The sequence below is a fragment of the Antechinus flavipes genome, chromosome 3, assembly GCF_016432865.1.
Source record: "Antechinus flavipes isolate AdamAnt ecotype Samford, QLD, Australia chromosome 3, AdamAnt_v2, whole genome shotgun sequence".
In the NCBI taxonomy this organism is placed as follows: Eukaryota; Metazoa; Chordata; class Mammalia; order Dasyuromorphia; family Dasyuridae; genus Antechinus; species Antechinus flavipes.
The window spans coordinates 244034745-244061909 of record NC_067400.1 but is presented as its reverse complement, the minus strand read 5'-3'; the positions used below and the strand labels follow the sequence as shown (position 1 = coordinate 244061909).

Here is a 27165-nt window from a genome sequence, read left to right as displayed (position 1 = left end):
CCTGGGACCAAACCATGGATCCATTTGGTCCCAGTAAATCTCTCCATTAAATAAATTATTAAATTGTTCTCTAATCTCTATCTTGCTCATTTTTCCAGCATTACATTTTGGAGCTCTCCAGCAAGATGTTAGAAAATGAGCAGGATTAGAGATAAGAGACTTTCCAGTCTTTGCCTTGGGCAGGGGGCTGCGAATTTGAATTCTTGGCCTAGAGAGGCCAGGCCCTCCTGGATTATTTTTTCCAGAGCCTCTGGGAAAGAGAGCAGTTTCCAGCCACAACAGCCTGATGGTAGACACCCCCATTTCGGCCACAGGAAAGTAAGTCTGTCTGGGTATCTTTTGGGGTACCATCTGGTTATGTCTTAAGACCTGTTCTGTTCTGTCTATATGCTAGCATCTGTATTCCCAGAATTATGAAATGCTGATGGGCATAAATTCTGGGAATAATGTCTTCTGGATGCAGGGAACCCTACCTGGGTGTCTAAGACACATCTGTGTGCACTTGGTACAACTCTGGCCATTCCAGAATATAAATCTGGGTGGGTTTTTTTTAAGACATCATGTGTTTTTTTTTTTTTTTTTTAAAGGCTCCATTTGGATTATGGGAGGAAAGACTGGAGCTGACAACTTCCCTTGGGACTATTCTTTCCAGATAGCCCCTGGTCTGTGTTAAATGTTTTGACTGTGCAGTCTTTGTGTGTTCTGTTTTCTGTGTGATTTGTCTGTTTTGTTAATTTTAAGAGCTCTGTTAAATTTAAGAACAATAATCAGATTTGGTAATTGGCTATTTTAATACTGAACTCCAGCTGGAAAAAAGCATTTGATTAGGAATTTTAAGATGATTCTAAATTTGGGAAATAAATTTTACTGTTGCCTATGCAGACTAGATTTACTTATCTTTAAGTACAAGATCTTAAAAGAACAATAGCTTGTTAAAGAAGTTTTGTTAACTTTCCTGAAAGGGGTCACATGCCTCTAATTAGGTAAAGTATATAACAAAAAGGATCTAATTTTTCTGAAGGCTTCAACTCTGGCCAAGTTGGAGCTTAGGAGAAGTCCATTGGGAATAATGGCCACATGGGGTCAGAGGGAGAGAAAAACTACCTATATTATAACATTGTAAATTATACTTTAAATCTAGCTCTGCTGGACATGTGGGTTTTATGGAATCTTTCCCACCTATCCCCCCACTGATTTCTGCTACTTTAAATGTTGGATGGGGTTGGCATCTTTTGTCTTCAAAGGTGAAGATTAAACTTACCCCTCACTGCTCTCTGCTACTTCTATAGAGCATCTAGTTATCCTGGAGTGCAGCTTAGTTCACCTCCTCTCCCTCCTGCCTCTTTGGAGGTGGAGTGGGGGGTAAGGGTGACCACAAGGAATTCTTTCCTCCCTGGCCCCCCACCCCCACCCCCACCCCTACCTTTAAACTGTTCCAGACTTTTTTTTTTTTAAATCAAGTTGTAGCCCCCTGGTTTTGGATAAAAGGAGCAAACTGATTTGTATAAATATAAGGTTATGGTAAATATCTGTTTAGGATTTGTCTGAAACTTTGGTTAATGGGATTTGTTATTGGAGATAAAATTTCTTGGGTTTGTAGTTAATATGTCATTGCATTGTTTCCTCCTGTAACTGATTTCTGTAATCAGAGCAATAGTCAATAAGAAATTGTTAATGCAATTCAATTATATCATACCTTGCTGTTTTCATTCTGGATATCTGTAATCAGTAATCTGTAATTTGTAAACCCTAAATACTTGAGCAAATAAGTATTTAGTCCGGTCATCTATCAGTTACTAGATATTATGTTTGGATATTCAAGGTTTTTTTTAAGGTTTATAACTAATGAGAGGCCACATATTGTAACAGTCCTTTTGGAGCAGTCTTTCTATTCCAGACTTTTCTAACTTTTCTTTGTTAGATTTGTTTTTGTTTCTAGATTTGGTCAAATTACAGATATATTGACATGTTTTTGAGACCTAGATCTGAGCTTTGATTGTCAGCTTTGATTGATGATACACCCATCCCCCTTCTTGGACTGAGCATCTCCGCCCATCTTCATCAGGAAGCAGTTTTTGAGAAAACCATTACCCCTGCTCCTGATGTAATTTGGACTGATATGGGAGAGTAGGAAAGTGGTTGAATTGTTAAAACTGTATTACAGTGTTTAAGTAATAAGTGTTGGGATGGAAATTGTTAAACTTGTGTAACTATTGCTGTTATGTTTGAGGGATTTTTTAGTCTGTCATATATATATATATATGTATATATATATATATATATATATATACATATATACATATATATATATATATATGATTTATATGTGGGATGGTTATTTGGTAATTCCTTTCCATGAGAAAAAAAAAGGGATGAAAAAATAGGGAATTGGGGAAACTGGTGTATTTTCTTAGGCACTTCTGCCCCACCCCCTATCTTACTAGTTCAGGTTTAATTGGAAGTCCTTTAAATAGTCCTTTTCATTTTTTTACTCCTTGCTTAAATTTACTGGACTGATTTTCTGGTTATACTTTAACTTTGGAACACCTTATTCTGTTGAATTGCCCTGGCAGACTCAGTTTTTGGGATTATTTTTTAGAAACAATTAGAAATCAGACACCTGTCGTGGGACTGGCAGTCTCTCTGATCTATTTCTCCACTCCTGTTACCCCAGGTCCTTAATTAGTATTTCAGCATATTTAAAAGGACCTTGCAGTTTGGTATCAGGCCTCTAAAAGTTTGGGATTTGCCTGCCTTGGTCTAACTGCCTAATCTGCTCAGAAATCTGATCCTTTCTGCAGCCCTGTCTGTTCCTCTGGGCAGGGACAGGTAGAACTACTCCAAGCCTCACCCTTCTCCCCTGGAGTGGTTTGCCCCTCTGAATGGGCAGCCCTTGAGCCCTGCTGCTCTGTAAACAGAAGCTGAGTCATAAATGAACACAGACCTAATTCAGTGAACTGTCCATATGCTCCCCAACTGCAGAGGACTTGACATGATTGCAATAAGGAGCTTTGTGTATTGCTGATTAACTCTGGGGTTATCAGGGAGAGATTTGACCTTGCCACAAGCCCTTGCATTGTTCTAGCTTTATTTTGGTTTTTATTTGGTCTATTTACTTCACATAGTGTTGGTCAAAATTATGGTGCTAAGACCTTTCTTTCTTAATGTTTGATGGGATAAAGGTCTTTATCCATTTTCGATATCATTAGAATATCAGGAGCCTCTTTGGTACCTCCCTCTAGTATGTCATAGTAGGTGCCTGCCTCCATTATGTCATACTCATCCTAGGTTCCTTCCCCCATTAGATCAGCCATTATGTCATTGTTCTTGTTACCCTATAAAAGAATCTTGTATCTGACATTCACTGCTGGATTTCTTTGAGACAATAGTCTCATTCAGCCCTGGAACCAAACCATGGATCCATTTGGTCCAGTAAATCTCTCCATTAAATAAATTATTAAATTGTTCTCTAATCTCTATCTTGCTCAGTTTCTCTGGCATCACAACCTTTACTCTATCTCTTTGCTTCAAAATTGTTTATTGTAAACAATATATTATAGGAATCTTTTAATCCACTCTGCAATCTGTTTCTGTTTTATGGGAAAGTTCATCTCATTCACATTCACAGATAATATTACTAACTCTGTATTTCCTGCCATCCTATTTTCCCCAGATTATACTTTTCTCTCCTTTTTCTCCTTATCAGTGCTTTGTTTCAGACTACCACCTCCCTCAATCTGCCCTCCCTTTTTGCAGTCCCTCCTCCCTTTCTTATCCCTTTTCTCTTCTACTTCTATCTTCCCTTCTATTAGCCTTCCTTTTTCCTTTCCTTCTTCCCCCTCCTATTTCCCCACAAGATGACGTTGTGGCCAGCACAACACAAATGCTAGTGGTGGTTGAAAATAAGGACATGGGGTTGCTGATAATTCAACAGAGCTGTTTATTGAGAGAAATCATGTCTTTGTTATTACTGTGTGTGTTTTAAAAATATCTTAAAAATCATATGTTACTATGAAAGGTTCTATGACCAATCTTGGTTTCTGTTTTCTATGATCTAATTCTCTGAAGCATGTTGTTAGTTTCTAGGGATTCAGTCTTCTCTAAAGTTCACAATGCCCCAGTAATTTTGCCAGGACCTTATGTTTTCCATTTCAATCTTAAATGTACCCTTGATTAATCTTAGAAGGAGGGGAACATCCCAGTTACTGAAGTTTCTAGCTGCCTGGGAGTTCTCTATAGAGTGAGACACATTTCTATACCAAACTAATATGTTTTATTCCCTTTTTAAGTCTTGGTCATGTCTTTGGAGATCCTTCTGATTGTAAGCCCTTTGTATAACCTTGTACTGAGAACAGAAGAATATGCTTGCAATTATTTGATAAGACACAAGAGACCACTTTTCCTTGTGCTTGATTTAAGACCTTCCTTTGAGCCTTGGTATATTTCATCCCAGAACCCTGGCTAGTTCCCTGAGTGAAACTAGTTAGTTTAAAGAAATGAGTGAACTACTCCCCCTGGTGGAAGCCCCATATCTGAGAAGCTGTTCAGTCCAGAGGATCATATATGACATAATAAATTTGGCATAGTGCCTACTTTGTTCTCAGTCTGTGTAAACCCCATAGTGGGGTAGACACGTCAGAGTTTCACCCAAGGAGGGGACAACTTTCCTAGGATTTTTCCCTTTTTGGGTTTCACTCTGACTAGCTGTGTGATTTTGGGGCTCTCCCAGCCTGAAGAGTCAGGAAATCATGAATCAATGATGATATATATTACATGTTTGTCTGTTTGTGTTATTACTCTAATAACAATGCCTGTTGTTTATTCTTTCTCTATTACAAGTTTCCTCTTCCCTTGTGTCTTATTTGAATCAAGGTTCTGAGCAGAATTAACTTGTACTCATCTGCTTTAAATCTGTGCCAGTTAAATGCAAATTCCAAACCTACATTAACCTTACACCTTTGTAACAAATCTGATGAGATTAAGGTCCAAACCATGTTCAAGCCCTTCCCTTCTTTCCCTCAAGTTTAACAGGACTTCTGTGCTTTTTCATGTGATGTAATTTACCTACTGTATATACTCGAGTATAAGCTGACCCCAATATAAGCTGAGGCCCCTAATTTTAACCTAAAAATCTGGGAAAACTTATATCAGTAGGGTTAGGTAGTGCACCGGTGCCCGCAGAGGAGGAGAGTGGGTGCCGGTATACGTAAGTAGAGCGGTTGCCAGCATTAGTATACAGTCCGGTTACCGACTGTGATAATACAAGAAGAGCCGCATCACCGTAGCAACGGCCGACCCTGTAGTATCACAGTTGGCACTCACGCTGTATACTACACAGCAGGGGGGGCATTCAAAGGGATATTTACACATGTTTTATCTAGTGACTCGAGTATAAGCCAAGGAGGGGATTTTCTGCCCAAAAATTGGGCAGAAAAACTCGGCTTATACTCGAGTATATACGGTATTTTACCTCCTCTTTTCTCTCATCACATTAAAGTCAATTTATACCTATAGTTTCTGTCTACTATATCCCTTCTAATTGGCCTGACAAAGGTACAATTTTCAAAAGTTACAAGTATCATCTTCCCATGTAGGGGTGTAAACATTTTAACCTTTAAAAAACATAGTTGCTTTTTTTCTTCCATTTACCTTTTTATGCTTCTCTTGAGTTTTATATTTAAAGACCAAATTTGATATTTTATTTCTTTCTGACTGCTTACAGTATTTTCTCCTTAATCTGATAATTTTGGAATTTAGCTACAATATTCCTTGGAATTTTCTTTTTATTGTCTCTTTTAGGAGATGATCAGTGGATTCTTTCAATGTCTATTTTACCCTTTAGTTCTAGGATATGAGGGTAGTTTTTCTAGATGATTCTTGAAAGATGTCGTCTAGTCTCTTTTTTTCACATGGCTTTCAGAAAGTCCAATAATTCTTAAATTGTCTCCCTTGGATCTACTTTCCAGGTCAGTTGTTTTTCCAATGAGTTATTTTATATTTTCTTCTTGATGTCTCATTGAATCATTCACTTTCATTTTTAGTGAATTGTTTTCTTCAGTTGGCTTTTTTACCTTTTTTAGCATTTGGTCAATTGTACTTTTAAAGGAGTTGTTTTGTTCAATGGACTTATTTTTTTCCATTTCACCAATTCTATTTTTTAAGGAGTTGTTTTCTTCAATTTCTGTCATTCCTTTTCTAAGCTGTTGGCTTTCTCCTCACATTTTCACATTTCTCCTACATAGCTCTCATTTCTTTTCTTCATTTTTCTTCTATCTCCCTTTTAAGATCCTTTTTTGAATTCTTTCAAGAGAGCCTTTTAAACGTGAGATCAGATCATATCCCCCTTGAGGCTTGACCTATAAGCATTTTGCCTTTGCTGTCCCTTCTGTTAGTGTCCTGACGTTCCCTGTTTCCATAGTGGCTTTCTAGTGTCAGAGTTCTTTTTGTTCATTTTTAAATGAGCATTTTTAAAGGAACCTTTGTTCCTAGGGCACAGAGGAGATTGTCTTAAGCTTCTTTTGTAGGGGAACAGCACCCTCTTATTGATTGTGCTGGGACCAGTGATGCTGTAGCCTTTCCTATTGCATTAGGTGGGCTTGGCCATGTTCTGCCTGTGTGGGAAAAGGTGAACAACTTACAGATTAAGCACATATTGCTCAGAGATGAATAGCTAAAGTAGAACAAGCCTAAAGGCCTCGGTTTCTGCTTCTCCAGAGTCACGTGAGTTTAGGTAAGACCTGGACTACATTTCATTATCCAAAGAAGGAATTACATGGTTGAAGAAGCTGTACATCATCTTATCTATTGCATTCCACTGACCAAATAGGGGAACAGTAGACTTATGTGACCAATCATAACATATAGAGGGTGGGATTTGGGGCGTTCTTTGTCTGAAATGTATAAAAACTGTAATCATTTTCAAGGCTCTGAGCCTATCCTGCTATGAAATTTGGCTCACAGACCAGGATGGGGCCAGATTCTAATAAATAATTCTGCTTTCTATGAGTGATCTCTGTAGTAGTCAATTTGGGTAGGTCTTTTTGTCCCAAACATGCCTGTTATGCTAGAGTTTGAGAGCACATAATTTGCTTTCTGTGGTTGCAATGGGGGTCTCACAGCTGGATTCTGATCCACTTGCCTTCTGAATGAGGATAGAGTAGCTAATGCTGATAAGAGCCTCTTCTGGATTCCCCATGCTAGACCTGCGCTGAGCTGTGTTCCCCCTGCCCAGTTGAGACAAACCTTTTCCGAAACCCTTCCAAGATATCTTAAGCTGAAAAATTATTACACTTCAAAAGTTTGTGAGTTCTGTCATTCTAAAAATTTGTCCAGAGACTTGATCTAGCATTGATTCTGAGGTACACTGGGGAGAGTTCAGCAATGCCCTGTCTACTCTCCATAATCTTGGTTCTGCTCTCCTGCCCCCTTTTCCCCCCAAACACAGGACTAATGGAAAATTCAGCATTTAAGATCCAGGAAATATATTAAAAATATTAAAGTTCAATTTTAAGGAACTCAATAAGATCAAACTATTTACTTCTTATATGTAAAAATGTTATCGGTATTCTTAAGATTGTCATCAGTACTTGAATAGTTTGAAAGATTGTGACTGAGCCAAATATAATTGGTATGAGTCTTTAAAAAATTGGGTAGGAAAGGTAAAAAGGAGCAATTTATATAAATGAGCCCTAAGAGGAAGAATTGATACAGCAGAAGCAAATCAGGGTGGAGGGATGATAGTGCTAGAACCTTACTCTTATCAGATCTGTGTTAAAGAAGGAACTACATAAACATCTAGAAGGATATTAGTCTTTCAAATTTATAAAGAAATAAAAAAGTAGGGGCAGCTAGGTGGCGCAGTGGATAGAGCACCAGTCCTGAAATCAGGAGGACCTCAGTTCAAATCTGACCTTAGACCCTTCCTTAGCTGTGTGATCCTGGGCAAGTCACTTAATCCCCAATTGCCTCAGAAAAAGAAAAAAGAAGAAATAAGAAGGATAAGTGGGGAGGGAGTGGAACTTATAGAATGGCATGTAGATTAAAATATAGGAGGATAGCAGAAAGGGAAAAAGGAGAGACTCTTAGAGGAGTAGGTAAAATAAAGAATAGGTGGGTAAGTTGGGAGGATAAGGGAGACATTTTTTTTTTAAATAACTTTTTATTGACAGAACCCATGCCAGGGTAATTTTTTACAGCATTATCCCTTGCACTCACTTCTGTTCCGATTTTTCCCCTCCCTCCTTCCACCCTCTCCCCCAGATGGCAAACAATCCTTTACATGTTAAATAGGTTACAATATATCCTAGATACAATATATGTGTGCAGAACTGAACAGTTCTCTTGTCGCACAGGGAGAATTGGATTCAGAAGATATTAATAACCTGGGAAGAAAAACAAAAATGCAAGCAGTTTACATTCATTTCCCAGTGTTCTTTCTTTGGGTATAGCTGCTTCTGTCCATCCTTGATCAATTGAAACTGAATTAGCACTTTTTATTGAAGAGATCCACTTCCATCAGAATACATCCTCAAACAGTATCGTTGTTGAGGTATATAATGATCTCCTGGTTCTGCTCATTTCACTTAGCATCAGTTCATGTAAGTCTCGCCAGTCCTCTCTGTATTCATCCCGCTGGTTATTTCTTACAGAACAATAATATTCCATAACGTTCATATACCACAATTTACTCAACCATTCTCCAATTGATAGGTATCCATTCATTTTTCAGCTTCTAGCCACTACAAACAGGGTTGCCACAAAGATTTTGGCACATGGGTTCCTTTCCCTTCTTTAGTATCTCTTTGGGGTATAAGCCCAGTAGGAACACTGCTGGATCAAAGGGTATGCATAGTTTGATAACTTTTTGAGCATAATTCCAAATTGCTCTCCAGAATGGCTAGATGTGTTCACAATTCCACCAACAATGTATCAGTGTCCCTGTTTTCCCACATCCCCTCCAACATTCCCCATTATCTTTCCCTGTCATTCTAGCCAATCTGACAGGTGTGTAGTGGTATCTCAGAGTTGTCTTAATTTGCATTTTTCTGATTAATAATGATTTGGAGCATATTTTCATATGTCCATAAATAGTTTTAATTTCTTTGTCTGAGAATTGTCTGTTCATATCCTTTGACCATTTATCAATTGGAGAATGGCTTGATTTCTTATAAATTAGAGTCAATTCTCTATATATTTTGGAAATGAGGACTTTATCAGAACCTTTGACTGTAAAAATGTTTTCCCAGTTTATTGTTTAAGGGAGAAATTTTAAAAAGAGTATTAGGGAAGTAGTAGTTAGAAGTAAACTAGAGGAGCGTTAGGGTAAAAAGAGAGCCTGAGTAGAGGGAAATACACAAATAGTAATTATAACTCTGAGCATGAATGGGATGAGTTTGCTCACAAAATGGAAGCAAATAGCATAATGGATTTAAAAAATCAAAATCTGACAATATGTTGCTTATAACAAATATTTTTAAAAATAAGAAATACACACAGAGTTAAAATAAAAGGCTGGAGTAGAAGTTATCTTGCTTCAGCTGATCAAAAAAAAATAGGGATAGCAATCATGATTTCAGACAAAGTTAAAATGAAAATAGATTTAATTAAAAGAGATAAATAGGGAAACTACATCATAAAGCAATATCAGTATTAAACCTATGTATACCAAATCTGAAACTACATTTTTAAAAGAAAAGTTAAATAAATTATAGGTGGAATTAGATTGTAGTTTTACAATAGTGGGGACTTTTAATATTCTCTCAAAACTAGATAAATTTAAACAAAAAAAGAGAAAGAAATCAAGGAAGTGAATAGAATTTTAGATAAGATATGATAGATATCTGGAGAGAAATGAATGTGAATAGAAAAGAATATGCTTTTTTCTGAGTGGCATATGGTATCTTTACAAAGAATGAGGATACAGTAAAGCACTAAAATTTTATGACTAAAAATAAAAAAAGCAGAAATAGTATGGTTTCCTCTTCAGACCACAATGCAATTCAAACTATATTTAGTAAGGTACCATGGAAACATTAAATAACAGCAACAACAAATTCTTTAGTGAGTAATCAACCTAATCTTAAAGAATGGGTTAAAGAAGAAATCATAGATACAATCAATACTTTCATTAAAGAGAGTGACAATAATGAGGCAGCATATCACAACCTATAGGATACAGCAAAAGCAGTAATCAAAGGAAAATTTATATGTCAATAGAATGGAGAAAACAACTAGGAAAAAAACACATTTTAAATTCCTAATTAAGTATTAAATTGAAAAAATTAAACATGAAATTAATAAAAAATTAATGTAAGAAACTATTGACATTAAATAAAACAATAGGTGGCATTATGAAAATTTATTATATAATTATAAATTAAATATAATTAATAATTCTATGTAACAAATTATTAAAAAACAAAACTATAGTTGATATTAAGAAAAACAAAATAGATAAACCATTGGTTAACATAATTTTAAAAAAGAAGAAAATCAAATTGTGCGGAATAGAGAGATAAGGTGAAAAACTTACAGGAATGTTTAAATTCTTTTTCTGTATTTTATTTTCTTTATTTCTGTGTTTCCCCTATGACCTGTATAATATGTGCAGGCCCATATTTACTTGAGCGTTGGCCAGCAGTAAACATATTTACTTAACCTGAGCTGATGACATTTATTGGTATTTGACATTTATCGATATTTAGTCTATTAGCTTGACTACTATCTGCTTGATTAAGCCAGAAAGCCTGATTTTCAGTTTCTTAGAAATCAGGAAATTTTTGGGAAACAGAAACCTTCCATTCCAATCTCTCCGAATAGCAACAAGCAATTAGATGCCTCTGCATCCCCTTCTCAGTGCTCTCTTACTTGTGATGTAATCTCTTGTATAAAAGCTATGTATCTTTACTACTTCTTTAGCCCTCCTACCATGAGCTTTCTCTTATCTCATGATAGGGCAGCTCATGCTCTGGAGGTTTTCAATAAACAACTTTTCTGCTTTTTACTGAATGATCTCTGAGTAGTCATTTTGGGTAAGGGTCTTCTACATCCTTCACAAAATCATTAGTATTAAAAATGAAAAGGAGACTATATCACTAATGAAAATGAAATTGAAACAATTACAAGGATTAGTTTGCCCAATTACATGCCAATAAATTTAACAATCTAAGTGAAATGGAAGAGTATTTCCAAAAATATAAACTGCCTAGATAACAAAAGAGGAAAGGGTGTATCTAAATAGGCCTATTTTAGAAAAAGAGATTGAACAGGTCATAAATAAGCTTTCTAAGAAAAATTCATCAGGACCAGATGGATTTACAAGTGAATTCTATCAAACATGTGAAAAGCAACTTACTCTAATATTAAATAAATTATTTGCAAAAATAGGCAAAGAAGAGGTTCTCCCAAACCTTTTTATGATACAAAGATGATACTGATATCGAAATAAGGAAGAGTAAAAACAGAGAAAGAAAAATATGTACAAATTTCATTAACAAATATGAATGTAAATCCCAAATAAAATACCAGTTAACAAGATTACAACAATATGTTTCAAAGATTATACATTATGACCAAATGGAATTTATACCAAGAATGAATAAATGGTTTAACATAAGGAAAACTATTAATATAATTGAATATATCAACAGTAAGAGTAACAAAATTATATGATTATGTCAATAGATGCAGAAAAATCATTGATAAAGTACAACACTCCTATTAAAGCATATAAAGTATATAAGAGTTAAGAGATCGGGGAGGAAGACAGAATTCAAGATAGAGATCCTAGTGGCTCTCCTGCTTCCTGCATTCCCCCACTGAAATGATTCATTCCAGAGGGCCTCCAGAAAGCTAGCCCGGCCCCAGACTGTGAAGGAGGTAATAAAGACTTTGGCCATTCTTGTGGTTATTATTCTTCTGAGAACAAGGCTGGTCCTAAGACCTCCAGGAAGCCAACAGGACATAACAGTATATATGTATAAGATATGTGTATTCAGTCATTTCAGTCCTATGCAACTCTGTGATCTCATTCGGCTTTTCTTGTCAAACATACTTTTGTGTCTGGAAATGGTTTTCCATTTCTTTCTCCAGTTTATTTCACTGAGGCATACAGGGTTAAATGATTTGCTCAGTCACATAGCAATTAAGTGTCTGAGACAGATTTTGAATTCAGGAAGTTGAGTCTTTTTGATTCCAGGGCCAGCATTATATCTACTGACCTATCTAACTGCCTTATATAAGATATGTACACATACATATGTATATGTTTATATATACATACAAAAGTTACTCCACAATAGATAAGTGTGGCTTGAAGAAGAGCTATGTTAGTATTTCAAAATCTATGATCCTATGATCTGTAATCATAAAGGTCTCTCCAAGATTCAATTTAATTACTCCTTTGAAATTAATAATGGTTGATAATAGAGGATTTTTCTGAGTTTGATGAGATTAGATTCAGGGAACCAAATGATGAGATTAGGGTTCCTGGTGGTCAGGGAGTTAAATGATGACGTTAGTGGCAGGTTTGGGGTTCAGGGAACCAAATGAGGATGTTTGGCTCCCCTAATTCCCTTTGGGATTCTGCGCATAGGTAGGGAGTTTTGGGAACCCCCTTCTGGTGGCAGAGGTCCTTCATTGTAGTGTTCTTCTCTAAAATGTGATGTTCTACTGGGAAACGAATGTGAACTATCTGCATTTTTGTTTTTCTTCCCGGGTTATTTATACCTTCTGAATCCAATTCTCCCTATGCAACAAGAGAACTGTTCGGTTCTGCAAACATATATTGTATCTAGGATATACTGCAACATATCCAACATATAAAGGACTGCTTGCCATCTAGGGGAGGGGGTGGAGGGAGGGAGGGGAAAAAAAAATCGGAACAGAAACGAGTGTCAATATAAAGTAATTTTTAAATAAAAAATTAAAAAACAAAAACAAAAAACAAAACAAAAAAAAATAAAATAAAATGTGATGTTCTCTGGAGCAGGTTTCTCGGGGAGCTTCTGGGAGCAGCCTTCGTTTCAGTTCAGTGTAATAATCACCTCAAATGAAGCCAGGAGTTAAAGTCCAGATCCTTTATTTTCTCCTTCCAAATCTTGTCTCTTTTCTTGGGCCAGGTTAGCTTTCTTAGAGGCCTATCTCTCTCCTTGGTTCCAAGAGCTCTTGCCACTAATCCTTTGTCTCTTCCAGCTTCAACCTCCAACTCCCTCTGAATCCAAAGCCTCTAGCCAGAACAAAGGTGGAATATGGAATGAATTTGACTTCGCCTCTGAGAGTGGGCTTATGGGCTTCTGATTTGTGAATCTCCCAAAGTCTCTAGTGGGCCTGTCCTTTAGTGGGCTCCTAGCTTATATATGCTCTCTAAAGGTGTGAACTCTAATGTGTGAACTAATTATGAACTCTCTTAAAGGTGTGAACTCTAAAAATGTGAACTAAGTACATAAGCATTGTCTCTATCAATTCCAGTGACTTAGCACCTTGTTTCAAGTTCTGGCCCATAACACTTCGTAAAGGAATTTATGAACTCGAAAAGCTAGACTGATAAAAAGAAGTTTATTATAGGCAGTTGGAAGTCAGTCTTTGCTATGCAGGAATAGAAAGACTGACTTCCTTAGTGGCAAGGTCCTGATAGAGAAGTAAAGTTTCTAGTAAAGAAATCCCAACAGAGAGATATAAAGTCTCGTTAGGGAAATAGGTGAGGATAAAGAGAGGGTACTGCTGAAAGAGAATATTCCAGTGGGCAGAGGTTTCCTTGGCATAGCATAGTATGGCATGGCATGGCATGGCATGTTAGGTCCTCTGCAAGAAGAGGATTTAAAATTGGCTCCTTTATAATAAAAGCCTTTGGTTACAAGCCCAGGCCTGCTTCTCCTCCTGATGCGGGCTGGTGGGTGGAGTTTGAGCTGGAATTGAATAGAAAATCTTCAATTGAATAGGGTTGGAATTCTTCATCTCAGGACTCAACCAGCCCCACTTAGATAATAGAATGAAGCTGTTTGTCCTTGGGGGGCGGGGTGTCTTTACAGCGGCAGGATTCTTTTTTTTTTTTTTTTTAATAGCTTTTTATTTACAAGATATATGCATGGATAATTTTTCAGCATTGACAGATGCAAATCCTTTTGTTCCAACTTTTCCCCTCCTTCCCCCCACCCCTTCCCCCAAATGACAGGTTGACCAATACATGTTAAATATGTTGAAGTATAAGTTACATACAATATAAGTATACATGTCCAAACAGTTATTTTGCTGTATAAAAAGAGTTGGACTTTGAAATAGTGTGCAATTAGCCTGTGAAGGAAATCAAAAATGAAGGCAGACAAAAATAGAGGGATTGGGAATTCTATGTAATGGTTCTTAGTCATCTCCCAGAGTTCTTTCGCTGGGTGTAGCTGGTTCAGTTCATTATTGCTCTATTGGAACTGATTTGGTTCATCTCATTGTTGAAGATGGCCATGTCCATAAGAATTGATCATCATATAGTATCGTTGTCGAAGTGTATAATGATCTCCTGGTCCTACTTATTTCACTCAGTTTCAGTTCATGTAAGTCACTCCAAGCCTCTCTGTATTCATCCTGCTGGTCATTTCTTACAGAACAATAATATTCCATAATATTCAGCGGCAGGATTTAAGGAGAAAGTCTCCTTGAAGGAGCTTCTCAAATGCTTTACCTCATGGCTCATTCCCAAAATCAGAGAGAGAGAAAGAGAGAAAGAGTTTTGGGGATCTCCTCGTCAAGCTGGCAATAGTGCTTAGACTTTCTGAAAGGAAGCATTTGGGGTGAATTTATTAGCCAATTCAATTTAATCGACATGAATTAAGATTCTCCAGCCAACACAGCATTGTGGGAGATAGTATGGAAGCTGTGCTCCGTTTTTGCTAACGCAATATTGAGTCTGCTTTGGAATTTACGAAGCTGCCGCAGTGAGAATGGTGGTGAGAAATAAATATCGTATAACTCTTGAACTGCTCAGATACAATAAATTAGCAAGATTCTTCTTGAAAACTCAGTAGGAAATTGATCTAGATAGATCACACTATCCCACCCCCGGCGCTTCGGAGGCTGTCCAGATGGTGGCGCTCTCACTTTTTCACGTGACGTCGCGCCGCTGTGACGTCATTTCTGCATCGACCCTTTTTTGTCGCGCTTTTATCTCCCCGGTGCTTTATGAATTTTTCGGCATCATGGCCCCGGCCCCGGCTCTTCCTTCGGAAATCCAGCTGGCCCAGCGGCTGGCCGGCAACGAAAAAACTATCCGAGACCGTGCCGTCAGGAAGCTCAGAAGATACATCCGCGCCAAGACCGAAGCTGCTTCAGGTGAGGCCCCCAGAGTACTGAGCGGGGGCTGCACGTGGCCTGGGGCGCTGCGGGGAAGGCGGAGGGCTTTGGGGGTACGGGTTGTCGCGGAGGGAGCCGGAGGAACTTTCTGGTTCTGTTAGAAAGGATAGAGAGGGGAGAAAGAAAGCGGGCGGGGGAGGGAGTCGGAGCCGATAGGAGAAGAATGCTGAAGTCGTCCACGTGGAGCTGAGTGTCCTAAAGGAGAATAACCAACCCAGGTGGGCAGGGGGAGTCTGTGAGTGGTTTCGAGGCAGCGCCGGATGTCACCATCCCAGACCAGATTGGGAGTTTTCAGATCGTTTGACTATCCGTTAGGAATGCTTACCTTAAGCTTTGGTTTAAGGATTTACTGCCTCCCTCTCTTCCAGTTGTAAGGACTTACTGCCCCTTTCCCCTTTCCCCCTCTCGTCTCCTCCCCCTTCACTTCCCCCCACGTTGTAAGGATTTACTGCCTTCCTATCCCTCGGTTGTAAGGACTTACTGCCCCCTTTTCCCCTTTCGTCTCCTCCCCCCACTCCCCGTGTTAAGGATTTACTACCCCCTTACCCCGGGGTTGTAAGGATTTAGTTCCCCCCTCTTTGGCCCTAAGGGTTTAGGGCACTTATCGCTTCTTCCCCCTCCCCCAGTTTCTTGTAAAGACTCCGAAGGGCAGTGACTTCTCCAAAGTCTTTCATTTCAAAGCAGCTGAACCCGCCTTCTGACTTCTTTCCAATCAGTGTTGTTTCACCTCTAAGTCAGTGAGGTGAGAATGCCATCCTTAGATTTCTGGGAACATTTTATCTTATGACACTGATGCCATTTTCCAACTGCGGGTGGTGGAGTCACTAGCTAGCAAGATAAAAACGGGTTATTTTTTATTAGCCTTCTAATTGAAAAAAATTTGAGTTACTAAACAAAAATCCTAAAATGTCATTTATGAATCAGTCAATAAGCATTGATTAAGCCCCTATAATGTATTAGGTACTGTTCTTCAGAATACAATGAATGACCAAAAAACTCCTGATTTCTAGAAGCTTTCAAGCCAAGAGGCCAGGAGGGGGAGGTGAGGGGAGACATATAGCATGCAAACTGCTATTCGCAAAGAACATTTAATACAGTATAAATGGGAAATAATCAAAATATTATTAAACCTGTTAAGTGCTGCAGATTCAAAGAAAGGTGAACAAAACAATACGGGGATGGAAGCATTTAGATAGGTTTCTGATGGTGATAGTAGTGGTGGTGAAGATAATGTTGAAAGTAACATTTATATAATACTCCTAAGTTTTGCAAAAAGAAAATTTCATCCTCATAATAACTATTAGAAATGTCAGTGAGGAGTGAGGAACATCAGAGAAACCACCCTTATGGAATTGTAGAGTATTTGAGATGGGGAGTAAGCTATAAGAAAATTGGAAAGATAATAAGGGACCACATTATGAAAGGCTTTAAAAACCAAAGAGAACAAATAGGAAGCCTCTGGATTTTATTCACTAGGGGTGTGTGTGATGTACAAGTTGAGACATACTCTTGAAAGATCACTTTGATAGGTGAAGAGAATGGATGGGATTGGGGAGAGATATGAGGCAGGAAAACCACACAGAAGGCTATCCATTTTCATTTTATGTTTTGTATGTTGCATTGTTGTTTTCAAATTGTCTTCTCTATTAGTTCCTTGAGGACCATCTTTCTATCTGGCTTACACAGAATAAGTGCTTAATAAATGTTTCTGGAATGGCCTACTGACTGACGATTGCAGCAATTCAAATTTGAGATGATGACCTGCACCAAGAAGGTGCCAGTGTCAGAAGAGGAAAGGAGCTGCTTATATTATTAAGGCACCATATGACCTTTGTTTAGAACATAATCCCAAACTGTCATTCAAGAATTATATTTAATGGACAGTTGTTTGAACTTCCTAAGACCCCTTAGTAACTACAGCTGGCCCAGACAGTTGTAATTAGAGGGGTTTTGGGGAAATCCCCAAATGAATTTAATGAGAGACACTTCTCATCCTCTTGACCAATCATTTTGTTAAGATTTTAGTTTACTATGGACAGAGGTGAGGCATTAGTCCTAGCCTTTGTTGAAAGGAAAGGGCAATTCCACTGGTCTTCTGCAAATGAGGTTTTCCAACATCTTTGTCAGTCTAATCATAGTTTCATAGCTCCAGTTTGAAAGATTTCTTAGGAGTCACATAGGCCTCAGTTTTTCTATAGAAAATTAAAGAAAAAGATCATAGATTTGCCAAAGTTGCAAACAAAAAAAGTTAGTTTGCACCAGAGGCAGGATTTGGAATCTCCACGTTTTCTGATTTCATAGCTGTTTGATACCTCTCAGTCCATTAGGGAATATGGCTGAGATTCCCTTGATTTTTTTCTTTTCTTCTTTTTCTCCGTTGGCGTTTCAGATCCAAGGGAAAGGGATGGGAGAGAGATGTCAAGGGAGGGGGGAAGACTGTGATTTCTTTCACTCCCTACCTCTGTAGGAGCAGAAAATGGTAACTCTGGTGAAGTAGATGGCCCACAAGCTATGTTTGCTCAGGCAAACCTAGACAGGAGATAGGGTGCGGGAAGAGTGGTTCTTGCTTCTTTATTTCCTAACTGTTGCCTTCTACTGTTGCTTCCATTGCAGTAATTCATTCCTTTCGTAAATTATAATTTTATTTAGCCATCCTTCAGTTGGTGTCCAGTTCTTTGCAACAAAAAAATTGTAATCATATTTCTTATGTCTTTGATTTCCTTTGGACATGGTGTTGCTATCCTGGAGTCAAAGGAAACACACATTTTTCTGACTTTGAGCGAATAAGTCTAAATTGCTTTCCAGAATGGCTGAATTAATCAATATGCCACCAGTCCATAAGTATGCCTGTCTTTCTATAGGTCCTTCCAACAATCGCCTTTTCGGGTTTTGTTTTGTTTTGTTTTTGTTATTTTTGCCAGCCAATAGGTGTGAAGCAAACTTTAAATTACTTTAATTTGCCTTTCTCTATAATCATTCATCTTTTGGAGCATTTTTTTTTCATATGGCTTCCTGGACCCAAAAAGTTAGGTTGCCCAGAACCAAAACGCTTTATCTCATTTCCTAATCATCAGCTCCAAACTATGCTGCTAGTCTCTTCCTTCCCATTTATGTTCCCTTTTATGTGTTACATGCCTGTATTAAAATGTAAGCTCCTTAAGGCTAGAGATTATCTGACTAATTGTGTGTTTATCAAGCTTAACACAGTATGCTGTGGATCATAAACAATTATTAAATGCTTTATTTCTTTAGCTCTCTAGCTCTGTCCTTTTTTCCTATGTATGGAATACACTCTGTCCTCAATTTGGTCTTTCTGAATTGGGGTAAACAGGGTGGTTAGTGATACTGATAAAGAAGAGAGTATCACTTAAGTATTTTTTTAAGTCTCTACCATATTTTAGCTTAAATGCCACCCCTTCTGTGAAGTCTTTCCTATTTTCTCCAACTATTAGTGTTAAATCCCTCATCAGTTTTTCTTAGAGTACTAATCAGTCTTTGTGCTGCTTTATATTATAGTTTATCTGTAAATACTGTGTCCTCTTCAAAAGACTATAATCTCTTTGCTGGAACATTTTGTCTTTATATGCCAGTAAGTAGCAAAGTGCTTTGCCTGTAATAAATACTTAATTCAGTTGAATTTGAATTATCCCAAATGCATAGTGGCTATTCTGCCATATTAATGTTAAGGTCATTCTGCTATATTTAATATAGAGTCATATTGCTGTTTAATTTTTTCTAAGGAAAAAAAATTTATACTCAATGAATTTGGGATCAGCTTGGGGTTTTATTCATTTATACACATAGAGATAATAGTAAAAATTTATATTGCTTAAGGTTTTCAAATAGCTTTAGATGTATTGTTTCATATTATTGTGTGAGTTAGGTGATATTATGTAATTTTTACAAAGAAAGAAACGTTTGAAGCTAAGAAGTTAAGTGACTTATTTAGGGTAACCTAGATAGTAAGCAGCTAAAGTCAGGTTCAAATTTAAATCTTCCCAACTGTCTAAAACTGTTCACTGTGTCATTCTGATGCATATGAAACTCTGAACACAGTGTTTACCTGTTAAATTATTGCTTTTGTGGTGCATGTGTGTGTGATTCCTCAATATGTTATAGTGGTTTCTTAATTTTGTTTTTTTTTTTTTAATTTTATTTTATAATAACTTTTTATTGAAAGAACCCATGCTAGGGTAATTTTTTTTTTTACAACATTATCCCTTGCACTCGCTTCGGTTCCAATTTTTCCCTGCTCTCCCTCCACCTCCTCCCCCAGATGGCAAGCAGTCCTATACATGTTAAATAGGTTATAGTATATACTGAGATACAATATATGTGTGCAGAACCGCACAGTTCTCTTGTTGCACAGGAGAATTGGATTCAGAAGGTATAAATAACCCGGGAAGAAAAACAAAAATGCAAGCAGTTTATATTCATTTCCCAGTGTTCTTTCTTTGGGTGTAGCTGCTTCTGTCCATCTTTGGTCAATTAAAGCTCTCTTTATCGAAGAGATCCACTTCCATCAGAATACATCCTCAAACAGTATCGTTATTTAGGTATATAATGATCTCCTGGTTCTGCTCGTTTCACTTAGCATCAGTTCATGTAAGTCTCACCAGTCCTCTCTGTATTCATCCTGCTGGTCATTCCTTACAGAACAATAATATTCTATAACATTCATATACCACAATTTATTCAACCATTCTCCAATTGATGGGCATCCTTTCATTTTCCAGCTTCTAGCCACTACAAATAGGGCTGCCACAAACATTTTGGCACATACAGGTCCCTTTCCTTTCTTTAGTATCTCTTTGGGGTATAAGCCCAGTAGAAACATTGCTGGATCAAAGGGTATGCACAGTTTGATAACTTTTTGCTGCTGGTCATTTCTTATAGAACAATAATATTCCATAACATTCATATACCACAATTTACTCAACCATTCTCCAATTGATGGACCAATGAAATTTAAATGTCTTTTGTTTTTGTTTAGGTGGGTTCAGTCATGACGAATTGTTAAAAATATGGAAAGGGCTTTTTTACTGTATGTGGATGCAGGACAAACCTCTCCTACAGGTGAGTTATTTTTTAGTTTGGGTTGAGTTGGGAAATTTGAAGGAATTTACCAAGTCATTGAGGGATCTAGTGCAGACTTTCCAGGGTGATCAATGCCTGTGTTAATGCAGGGAGAAAAATTGGGTCATAGTTGTCAGCATCATTGGTTTTCTGTATGTCTGGAATAACTGGGACTTTAGAGTAGACTTACAGAATTGGTTCCAACTGTTGTTTTTAGAAGAAGAGACTGATTCTCAAAAAGCTTAACTCACTTGCCTCAGGTCATCCTGGGGAAAAAAAATCAAAGCTCAGAGTTGAACTTAGGTTTTCTGGTTTTTGTCTATTGCACCATTGATCCCATTGTGTTTAGGATTGATCCCTTTCTTAATCTACTTTTCCTATAATTTCCTTTTCTTCACTTTCTCTCTTATTTTCCTGTTGAGTGAAATGGATTATGTATTCAGTTCTTTGTATGTGAGTTTATTTATTTTTTTCCTTTGACCAGTTCAGATGAGAAAAGGGTTTATATCATTTATTTCCCCCCCAAACTCCCACCCCATCCCATTCCCTCTTTCTTATTTGTTTGTACACTATGGTTATAAAGTTTTCCCTAACCTTTCTTCCCTCTGTCTCCTTTCTCTCACCATCCCAGGTATATCCTGTTCCCCTTTCTCTAATTCCTTTGTTTAATAAGATTTCAGAGATAACACGTTTCATATCCTCATATTTCAATGTATACTCATTTTATCCTTATTGCTCATGCATGCTTGCCTTTTTATGTTTTTCTACATTCCTGTTTGAACTTCAAGATTCTGATATTTTCATCAGGAATACTTGGAAATCAAGTCAATCTAGGTTAAGTGACTTGCTCAGGGTCACATAACTAATAAGTATGTGAGATTTGATTTGGACTCAGGTTCTCCTGATTCTAGGGCCAGTGCTCTATCACTATAACACCTGGCTCTTCCTGACCATTTTAATTTTTACAGAGCTTGTTGCTTGGTCAGGGTATTATATCTCCACTGTTTCCAATTCTTTCTTCTACAATTTTAATTTCTCTTTATTTCATTAAATATTTCCCAATTACATGTAAAAAAATCGGGTTAGGGTTAGAGTCGGGAGGCATTGAAATATGTTTTTGATTTCCAAATTCTTTACTTTCTTGGTGTGCCCTTCCCTTTCTTAAAAAGTTTGATTTCAATTGTACATGTGAGGTTATGCAAACATTTTCCATTTTAGCCATGTTACAAAAGAAAACAAACAAAATAAAATAATAAAATTAAAGAAATTTCTAAAAATATGCTTCAGTTTACATTTAGAGCTCATCAGTTTTCAAGGTGGATAGCATTTTTCGTCATGGATCTGATATTGTATACATAATTTAATCCACTGATCCACCTTTTTACTTCTTAGCCAATACCAGGTTGTTTTCAGAATTACTGTTTTGTGAAATAGTTTAAAATTGGAACTGCTAAGCTGCCTTCTTTAACTTTTTAAAATTTTTTTCATTGATTCCTTTGATAATGACCTTTTGTTCTTCCAGATCAATTCTGTTACTATTTTTTCTAGCTTTAGTTTACATTTGTTAGGTTGATTGATATAACCCTGAATGAATAGAATTGTCATTTTTCTCTAATTATTTAGAACTGTTAGTTTGAAAATTTTTTTGTAATAGTGTTCAACTCTTTAGGTTTGTCTTGAGAGGTGGTCTCTCAAATATTTTATATTGCCTGCAGTTATTTTGTTTTTGTGCCTTAGATTTTTTTTTAAGTAGCTTTTTATTTGCAAAATATATGTAAAGATGGTTTTCTACATTTACCCTTGCAAAACTTTGTGTTCCAAATTTTTCTCCCTCCCTTTCCTCTATCCCCTCCCTTAAACAGCAACTAATCCAATATATGTTAAAACATGGGAAGTTCTCTACATATTTCCACGTTTATCATGTGGCTGCAGTTATTTTAAAAGGAATTTCTTCTTTCTGCTTGGTTTTGTTGATAGTATAATAGAAATGATGATGATTTAATGTGTGTTTTTTTCCCTGTCCCACTAAATTGCTTCAAGTAGATTCTCTAGGGTTTTTTAAGCATATCATCATATCATCTGCAAATGAAGTATTTGTAAAATGTTCAGCACAGTGCTGGTACATAAGCCATTGGAGGGAAAATTTTTTTGGGGGAGCTTCAATTCTAAATTCTTCCTCTACTCCCTCTTCCACACGTTGAGAGTACAAGAAATTCTGATTTTTGTCTATTATATCATAAATCACGTTGGTTTAGGATTAATCCTTTCCTTAATCTACTCTTCCTATAATTTCCCTTTATGCATATGAAAAAATGCAAATCCTATTTTCACATTAGCCATGGTGCAAAAAAAACAAGAAAAATAAAGTAAGAAAAATGCTTTGATCTGAACTCAGAGTTCTTTTTCTTTGGAACTGGATACCTTTTTTTTTTTTTTTTTTTTATCATGAATCCCTTAGAATTCTCAAGAATCATTATATTGATCAACATAGCTAAGTCTTTTATGGTTGATCATCATTACATCTTCTCAGTTTTTTCTGAAACCATCCATTTAATTGTTTTTTACAGCACTACAGTATATACATATACCATAACTTGTTTAGCCATTTCCCAATTGATGGCCTCATGGTTTCCGATTCTTTTCCACCACAAAGAGCAGCTGTAAATATTTTTGTACATATAGGCTCTTAAAAATATTTGTCCCTTCTTTCTCTCTGTTCCTCATTCCCTTTTTCCCTTCTTTCCTTCCTATTTCCATCTCTTTCTTTAGGTGTAGTCATCTGACTTACTCATGTAACCCAAGGACTCCTTAGAACTGCTAGGCTTTTCCATCTTCCCTGTAGCTGAGCTCTTTTTTGATATGTTATATCTTCCAATTAGAGTGTGAATTCCTTGAGAACAGAAACTACCTCTAGGTACAGTATTTGTCACATAGTAAGCAAATTTTTTCATTCACTAAAGTTATGTTCAGGTAGTAATCGGAGAATTTTTTTTGTTTGTTTGTTTCCTGTACAGGAGGAACTTGGAAATACAATTTCCCAGCTTATTCATGTTTTTCAGAACACAGAAACCCGTGAGTATGTTGTGGTCTTCTTTAAGAAGTATTTTAAATGCTAAGTTCTTACTTTTGTGGATCAGAATAAAAAAATAAATTACCAAATAAATTGTCTTCTGAAATTTATGCTAATCAATACACATTTGTTAGATTTTCTCCTACTGGAAAAACTTGGCCAGAACCTGTAGAATTTCTTGGGGCCAGTGGAATTTTGATCTTTCTGATTAAATTCTATTTGTGTTGCTTCTTTTTATCATGGTTGATCAGTATATGGCTGATTGACATTGAAATCCTGAGGCCTTTGCTATCAGGGTTTGTTGTTTAAACCTCAGTGATATAACAGACTTTTATTTTTTAGTGAGGTAATAGCAGGTGATATTTTATTGTCATAGGAAATAATGATTTTACTAAAGTTCTCCTTAGGTATAGTTGTCCAAAACCATAGTTACTGGTAACTAGAACCAGGACTTCAGTATAATCAAGATAATTGACTACTTAAGTCATTCAATAAGCAGTTCTCCACATTAAAACGGAACTGGGAATATTACAAAATAAAAATACAGTAGAATATAAATAATATTAATACATTTTTTTAAGTCACTATACAGCCTTTGAGGATCCTAATATAAGTAAGGTTTAGTAACTGTTTTCATTTGAGTTTAAAACCACTGACTTGTCCCGAGAGACGGTTTTTATTATTGCTTTGTGTATATATTAAATTGTTTTTTTCCCCATTACATGAAAAGATAATTCTTAATAATTCATTTAAAAATTTTTTTGAGTTCTAAATTTTTTCCCTTCCTTCATCCCTTTGTTCCCCTTTAAAACAATAAGTAATTTTATATAAGATATATGTGCAGTCATGTAAAACATTTCCATATTAGTCATTGTCAAAAAAGAAACAGACCAAAAAGAAAAAAACTATAAAAAATTAAAGTGAAAGTAATATGCTTTGATCTATATTCAGACTCCATCAATTTGTTCTCTGGATGTGGAGAGTGTTTTTCTTCGTCATTCTTTTGCAATTGTCTTAGATCATTGTATTGCTGAGAAGAGTTTAGTTATTCATAGTTGATCATAATGCCAGAATATTAGGTTCTTTGTAGGATGTATATATATTGTAATATGTCAAGTTGCATGCATTTATGATGAAGGTTCAAAATTTTCAATAGACAGTAGCATAAGGGAATAATTTTTTAAACCTTGCCTAGGCCTCTGAAATGTTATGTCACTGCTTTTCTGGTGATCTTATACTTTCCTTTGAGAACCATTGGAATTATGCTGGGAGTAGTAGGTAAATTGTTTTTTTGTCTTTCTTTTTTGGGGGGATGGGGGAATAAAAAGCATACTGTACTCCCTGTCTTTGGCCCACATATGAAAAACAGTGGTCTTAAAATCACATGTATCACAGGGAGGTTTTATTATTGATAAAATTCCTTGTTTTCTTTCCCGCTTCCTCCTGTTACTCCTTAATTATTATAAATTTATTTTTTATTCAGGAAAATAACATCAAGTTACAAGATAATAAAAGTTAGTGAATAAACCAGGATTGCAGACTATATTCACCTTTTTTTTTTTTTTTTAATAAAAATTAGGTTTTTTAAATGTTCTTTCTTTATATAATTGTTACTTTCAAGTGATTCTCCACTTAATCCCAGCCTTGGTCCCAGTCTTAGTCTAGTTAGGCAAAACAAATCAACATATTGGCCAAGTGTGAAAATGTGTTCTTGATTCTATGCTCCAGTCATGTATCATTATCATCAGTCTTCTGAAGTCATGGTTGGTCGAGGCATTATCAAAGTATTTTCTATCAATTATTTTACAGATTGTTGATAATCATTCATGTTAAAGCTTAGAAATTTTTATTCTCCTATAGAGCACCTGTTTGTTCAAACTTTTTGGCAAACCATGAACCGTGAGTGGATTGGAATAGACAGATTGCGCCTGGATAAGTTCTACATGGTAAGAGATTTGCTTATATGTGGGCTGTGGCTATGTTTGTTGGGGAGAAGATTAGCTTCCTAATATGCTATCTCGTAGTTATTTAGTTTTTTTTTTTTTTGCTGAGGCATTTGGGGTTAAGTGACTTGCCTAGAGTCACACAGCTAGGAAGTGTTAAGTGTCTAAGGTCAAATTTGAACTCTGGTCCTTCTGACTTCTGGACCAATGCTCTATCCACTGCGCCATCTAGCTGCCCCCAGTTATTTAGTTTTAATTAATTGTTAAGAAGAGAAACGAGAATTGGACTATAGCTGGTAAGAGAATTATTGAAATATAAAATGGCTAATATTGATTATTTTAAATTAAAAATTTCTTCTATAAAACCAATGTAGCCAAAAATAGAAGAAATGCAAAAAATTGGGCAAAATACTTTCATAGTCAGTCTCTCAAATGGAATATGATTGAAATTCTGCTGTGGTGTAGGAAATGATGAGCTGGTTAATTTAGAAAAACAGAACAACTTGGATATATGAAGATGTATGCTGTTCACCTTCAGAGAAAGAAGTGACAAGTGGAAATATGCATAATATGGACTTACAAATATGTTTATGAGTATATTGTATATAAGAATATGTTGATAGATATTTCTGTGTGTGCGTGTATGTTGATAGATATCTGTGTGTGTATGTGTATCTATTGTGTACATATCTATATACATATATCTCCTATGGGAGGCGGGGGAGGAGAGTGCATAACAGAGAACAAAAGAACTGAGAAGAAAGTGGGGTAGTTTGGCACAGTAAATAGAATACTAACCCTAGAGTCAAGAGGACCTAATTTCAAATACTGCCTCAGACACTTGACACCTACCAGCTGTATGATTCTGAGCAAATTCCTTAACCAGAATTGCCTTGCAAAAAAAAAGAAAGAAAGAAAGAAAAGAAAAGCTGGGTAACTTTATAAAGAATGTATAGTGTTTATTATATAGGTTTCCTTGAAATGTAAATTTATTTCTTTATATTGAATCTTATTTTGTATTTTCTGTATACATGGAAATGTTTTTTTTTTCTCATTTTAAAATGGAATTTCTTATATTTAAAATGAATAAAAAGTTTCAGAAAAAAGAAGAGAAAAGAAACTGAATGGTTCTTGCTGAGATGAGGTGACCAAAATTGATGTGTTCTGGTCTTATCTAGGAGCCTCTGGTGGTTGACCACATAGCATAAAATGGAAAAAAAAAATGCATAAAATTGATTGTAAAAGACAAATAGGGAAGTAGCTTAATAATTATCTTGCTACCATATATGAGCCCAGGTCAGGAAAAAAAATTGCTTAAGCATTTTGATTGAATTTAAGTGCTAGATAAAAAGGCATATGAGAAGTTTCCTCCCCAAGCATTAAGAGGAGCCAGTCTCCCTCCAAGAAGAAAACTGATACTTGTTACCTTAGTTATGGTATCAGTTACAAGAAAAATTTCCCCATCTGACCATGACCTTAAAGCTTTTAACATTGAGAAGATTGTAACTATTAGATAGATATTCTAATCATGTGGTGATGACTGCTCTGCTTTTTTATTTTTCTATTTAAGCTCATATTTCTATTTTTCTTATATCAATTCTTCTTTTGTATCAAAGCTAATGCGCCTGCTTCTGAACCAGTCCTTTGAGGCATTAAAAAGAAGTGGATGGGAGGAAAGGTCAGTAACTTATATTATAGATTGATTAATACTATCAGATAATGGAAACTCTAGGGTAA

The 27165-nt window shown here is 36.3% G+C and overlaps 1 protein-coding gene across 2 annotated transcripts in view; it reads left to right on the top strand.

Moving 5' to 3' along the window:
- Positions 1–15143: 15143 nt before the first annotated feature.
- RRP1 (ribosomal RNA processing 1) overlaps positions 15144–27165 on the top strand; it is a 29885-nt gene continuing 17863 nt past the window's right edge. Inside the window, exons 1-5 of one of the 2 annotated variants that reach the window (XM_051984790.1) lie at positions 15144–15318; positions 20333–20415; positions 23430–23487; positions 25346–25431; positions 27045–27106. In XM_051984790.1, the coding sequence (XP_051840750.1) occupies positions 15186–15318; positions 20333–20415; positions 23430–23487; positions 25346–25431; positions 27045–27106 (422 nt within the window). In that variant the 5' untranslated portion in view covers positions 15144–15185. Of the gene's footprint in view, positions 15319–20332; positions 20416–23219; positions 23330–23429; positions 23488–25345; positions 25432–27044; positions 27107–27165 lie in introns of those variants that run through there. The other variant, XM_051984792.1, reaches the window with a different exon arrangement.